Source organism: Penaeus monodon, chromosome 16 (assembly GCF_015228065.2).
Source record: "Penaeus monodon isolate SGIC_2016 chromosome 16, NSTDA_Pmon_1, whole genome shotgun sequence".
In the NCBI taxonomy this organism is placed as follows: Eukaryota; Metazoa; Arthropoda; class Malacostraca; order Decapoda; family Penaeidae; genus Penaeus; species Penaeus monodon.
The window spans coordinates 44,023,875-44,028,874 of NC_051401.1; the positions used below are offsets into that span (position 1 = coordinate 44,023,875).

The 5,000-nt window shown below is 58.3% G+C and overlaps 1 protein-coding gene across 1 annotated transcript in view; it reads left to right on the forward strand.

Moving 5' to 3' along the window:
* Positions 1 to 2,655: 2,655 nt before the first annotated feature.
* The window catches only part of LOC119582832 (leucine-rich repeat flightless-interacting protein 2-like), a 67,511-nt gene continuing 65,166 nt past the window's right edge, over positions 2,656 to 5,000 (forward strand). The window contains exon 1 of the mRNA XM_037931302.1: positions 2,656 to 4,399. Within this exon, the coding sequence (XP_037787230.1) occupies positions 3,050 to 4,399 (1,350 nt within the window). The 5' untranslated portion in view covers positions 2,656 to 3,049. The remainder of the gene's footprint in view (positions 4,400 to 5,000) is intronic.

Genomic DNA, 5,000 nt, shown 5'->3' on the forward strand with positions numbered 1-5,000 from the left:
CTCCTTCCCTTCTTCCCATCCTCCTACCTAGCCTTTCCTCCCTTCATTCCCTCCTTCTTTCTCCTCCCTCATCCTGTATCTCTCCCTGTTCCTCCTTATTCCCTCTCCCTTTACCTCTTCCCCGTCCTCCCCCTCTCCCTTTTCTTCTCCCTCTTCGTCTCTTCTCTCCCTGCCACTCTACCTATCTGTTTGCCTCTTGTTTATGCTCTCCCTCTTCCTCCGCCCTTACTCCTCTCCTCCGTTCGTGCCTCTTAATCGGCGTCACGGCTAATTATATCCATCAGGAAGAGTAGCAAATCTTCCCCCGTATCCTCCCCCTCTAATAGTGCTTTGATTATCCGCCCTCTCCACTCTCCGTCTCTCTCTCTCTGTGTCCTCTCTCTCTCTTCCTCTCCCTCTCCGTCTCTCTCTCTCTCTCTCTCTCTCTCTCTCTCTCTCTCTCTCTCTCTCTCTCTCTCTCTCTCTCTCTCTCTTTTCATCTATCTAAATTTAACTCGGCATTCTTCCCCCCTTTCACCCCCTCCCTTCCCCCTCCCCTTCCTACCTGTCCCCTCCCCCCTTGAGCGTACTTCCACGTCGCCGGAATTTCCTCTCAATATTCCCCTTTGTGGTTCTCCCCTTCCCTCTCCCTGCTGTCGCTCCCCCCTCCCCCTTTCATTCTTCTTTTCGAGGCAAGAAATTACCTTTTTTACGAGCTGAGGGTAATGCTCCGGAATGCATGGTTGTTATGTATAGGTGAAAAGAGAAAATGAGGATGATTCATCATAGGTTTATTTCTCTCTCTCTCTCTCTCTCTCTCTCTCTCTCTCTCTCTCTCTCTCTCTCTCTCTCTCTCTCTCTCTCTCTCCTCCTCTCTCCCTCTCTCCTCTCTCTCTCTCTCCCTCTCTCTCTCGCTCTCTCTCTCTCTCACACACACACACACACACACACACACACACACACACACACACACACACACACACACACACACACACACACACACACACACACACACACACACCTCCCCTACCTTCTCTCGCTCCTTCCCGAACCACTGTAATGTGTCCATTGGGTAAGTAAGAATTTCACACATACGTAGGGTGCCATAAGAGGAGGAGGAGAGAAGAAGAAAGAGAAAGAGAAAAAAGAGGAGAAAGGAAGTAAAGGAGAGGGAGAAAGAGGAAGAGAAGGGGTGTTGTGTTTGTGCGGGGCAGGAGAGGTCGTCATGGCGGGGAAAGTGTGAGTCATGAGAGACCAGGAAGAAGGGAGTGTGGTATGGGGCGGCGCTCCCCCTCGCTTCTCCGTAAGCTTTTGTTTATGCTTTCACTGTCTTTTCACTTTTCACCTCTCCTCCTCTCCCTCTTCGTCCTCTTTTTTTCCACCTCCTCCTCCTCTTTATTCCCCCTCCTCCTTCCCCTCCTTGTCCACTTTCGTCCTCTTTATTCCTCCTCCTCCTTCTCCTGCTTTCCTCCCCCTCTGCCCCCTCCCCATCTGTCTTCCGCCCGCCCTTACAAGACCGATATAGCACCCACTCCTCTTAAGCATTCGTTGCACCATTCCCTGCCATTGTCCCTACCCCCCCCTCTCTCTCTCTCTCTCTCTCTCTCTCTCTCTCTCTCTCTCTCTCCGTCTATCCTCTCTCCTCCTCCTCCCTCTCCTCCCTCCTCCCTCCTCTCCTTCCCTTCCCTCCCTCCCTCCCTCCCTCCCTCCTCCTCCCTCCCTCCCTCCCTCCCTCCCTCCTTCCCTTCCTTCCTTCCTCTCTCTCTCCCTCCCTTCCCACTGTCCTTCTCTTCTTTAACTCTATTCCTCCCTCCCGCTGCCTGCCTCTCTGCATATGTGCTCCCTCGCTCCACCATACTAGTGGTTAGGTTAGAGTCGTCCCCTGGTCGTCGCAGGTGTTCCCCTCGCTTCCTTGTTCGTCTCCTGGCTCTCCTTTGTCCTCCGGTGTTCCTCGGCGGAGGGCGTGTGCCGACAGCCAGGCGTTCGGGCAGCGACGAGAGCTTCCCTTCCCCGTTCGGGTGCGTGACGGCGGCGCCAAAATAGCCCTCGAGAGAGCTAGGGCGGTACACGTGGCAGGGCGCGGGGCGGGCGGGAAGGTCGGGCGGCAGGCGGGGGCGTGTCGTGGAAAGGAATAACGCGCGCGCCAGAGCCACCCTTTGGCCGGGCAGTGCCAGGCAGTCGGCTCCTCTGACAGTCGTGGCACTCGCGAGACTGTGTGCATTGCCATCGCCAGCCTCCTTTCCTTCCCTGGCCTTTCGGTCACTCTCGGCCTCTGGCGTGACACGACTGACCGCTGGCCCTCCCGCGGCCGCCCGCCCGCGTCCAGTGCCTCTGGCAGGCGTGTGTGACTGGCGCGGGTCACTCTACACCTGCGCGGGGCCCGGGGGCCGAGGGGGCCGAGGGGGCGAGGGGTTGGGGCGAGTGGCTGGCCCGAGCGAGTGGTTAGTGCTCGCGGTGAGGTCATAGTCTCCGTACACTGGCCGGCACCACGTGACGCCGCGCTTCCTCCTGCCGCTGCCGCCGCCGTCTCTGTGAGGGGAAGAGTGTACCCGCTTTGCTGCTGGGGGCATGAGGGGGTACGGCAGGTGGCGGGGGGGATCCTGACCCAAGCTACGCAGGCGGGCCAGGCCGGGCCGGCGAGGGTGCGTGTGCGTTCAGAGGCTCACTCGGCCCCGCGTGTTTACCTGCTCTGTTTACCTCGGCGCCACGACTGCTATAAACAAGGCCGTGTGGAGGCCGCGGGATCCCGGTCGAGCGCGGACGGAGGTGAATGAGTGCCTGCCCCGTGCCAGGCCGTGGAGGAGGGGCCAAGCGGCAGCAACAGTTCCGTTACATGACGTAGTGCTTAACCAAGTGTTTTGTGATCGTACAGATCAATCTGAAATATAGTGGTTCAAGCTAAAAGGTTCCGCCGTTTATCTTTTTACTTAAAGTGAGAAGGGGTGCTGGTTTGTTAGTATTTGTGCTTGTACCTGGTGTTGTGTGTGCTTGTGGATTCGCCGCGTGTGGCCTAGGGCGCCCACGTGCTCCACCATCTCTGTTCCGCGCAGTGCCCTCGTGGTTCGACGCGATGGAGAAGAGTTACCTGAGGAGCTACCGGGCGGGGGAGCGCAGCTACGGACTCGGCAGCTTCTCGCCGTCCAACTCCTACACTAAAAGTTCGCGTAAATTCCGTTACTCGGGGGCGCACACCACCGCGCTCGACCTAACGCCGGCGCCCGCCCCGCCCGAGATGTCGCACACCGCCCGCAAATACTCGTCTTCCAGCTACTCGCCCTCGTGCCGGAGGAGCACCAGTAAGGATGAGGGCGGACGGGCGAGCGCAGACCGGCTCTCCGCCGAGCGATACAGCGGCCGAGGACCCAGCTCCGACCGCCTCAGCTCGGGCTACTCCTCGTACTCCTCGTCCTCGAGGCGTGGCAGCTCCAGCAGCGACCTGCTCACCTCCACCTCACCCTCGCCCTCCAACTACAGCTACAACGGGTATTCGTCCTCGTACAACAACAACAGTGGCAGCAGCGGGACGGCTACGCCTACCTCGTACAGCAACGGCTACTCCAGCCTCTCGAGGCACGTAAGCAACTCAGACCTGACGAGCAACAGCGAACGGAACGAGACGGCGACGACCGCTACGTCCGGTCGCTACTCCAGGCAGAACTGCAACGACTTGTCAGGCGTGTCGGCTGGGAAGTACTCGAGGACAAGCACGTATTCCCGTCAGAGTAGCACAGAACTGCCGTCTTCCACAGTGGGCGCCTCCTCGAGCCTGTATTCCCGACAAAACAGTAGCGATGCCACGTCGCCTTCGCCCACGCCCTCAACGTTCGTGAGCGGCTACGCAACGTTAGATCGGAGGACGAGTCGCAGGAGGAAGGACCATCTCTCAGACAGGAAGAGTGCGGACCGTGTCCTTGACTCCCCAGCGTACTCCAGCAGCACGCTGGACCGCAAAAATACCTACGGGCGCACCTTTAGTTGCGACTTGCCCAGCTGTAGGACCTCAAACGCCTTGTCATCCAAATACAGCGGGAGCAACAGCTGCAGCAACATCAACAACAACAATAACAACGACAACAGTAACAACAAGGCATCGGAGAGCCGTGGCAGTGATTCACGTCATGAGCGGAGTCCTTCCATCGTGGCCATTCACGAGGGCCTGGCCAGGATCAACAAGGCGCTGCAGAAGCACAAGCAGCAGAGTCCCGAGCCCCAGACGTCGTCCACACTATCTGGGAGGCCCGCTGCTGCCTCATCCTCGTACTACTCGAGCGCCTGCGATCCGAGCGCCATCCGGGCGGCCCTTGGGACCTGCCGGTCCCCCAACATGCGTTCCCCCCGGGGCAGGGTCAACCACTTCGCCTCGCTGAAGGAGACGTCCGTCGAGGGGGAGGCTAACGTCGTGCCGGACATAGTCATTCCGGTAAGTGCCAGCGAGAGTCGCCTGCCGAAGACGCCGAGATTATAAGTTTACCGTGCGCTCGGGGCACGTGTTGCCTACCGACCCCCTGAGGAAGCCGCAGGGCACAAAAGCAGACGCTTTCGTGCTTTGGGGAAGGGGCGGGATTCGTGTCATGGCCAGACAGGCGGGCTAGTGAGGGATAGGCGTGCTGGAGAAGGGGGGGGAGGAGGTCGCTGGACGACGTGTAATGACAGTACGACCTTATCCATGCACTCCTTACCATCCTCTCCCATTTACATAGACTTTTCAACCAGACGCACTTGGCACGCTGCCCGTCATAACCCTCGCTTCCGGAAGTGTGGCTTATTTACCCATGGTTCCGGGCTCCTTGAGGAAGGGGATTGGGGATGGGGGAGGGGTAGAAGGGGGGAGGGAGGACTTCCCAAGATGTCTCACGGGGCACTTGAGGGCAGAGTTCATCCCGTCTTGTCTCGAAGACGGAAATAGAAATAGAAAGTGGTACTTTAGCATGAAGTCTACAAGCCGCGTTACCGTTTGTCACGAGTTTTGCTGAGGCGTTATTATTATTGCTCTTCCTTTTAGTAATATATTATTGTTTTAA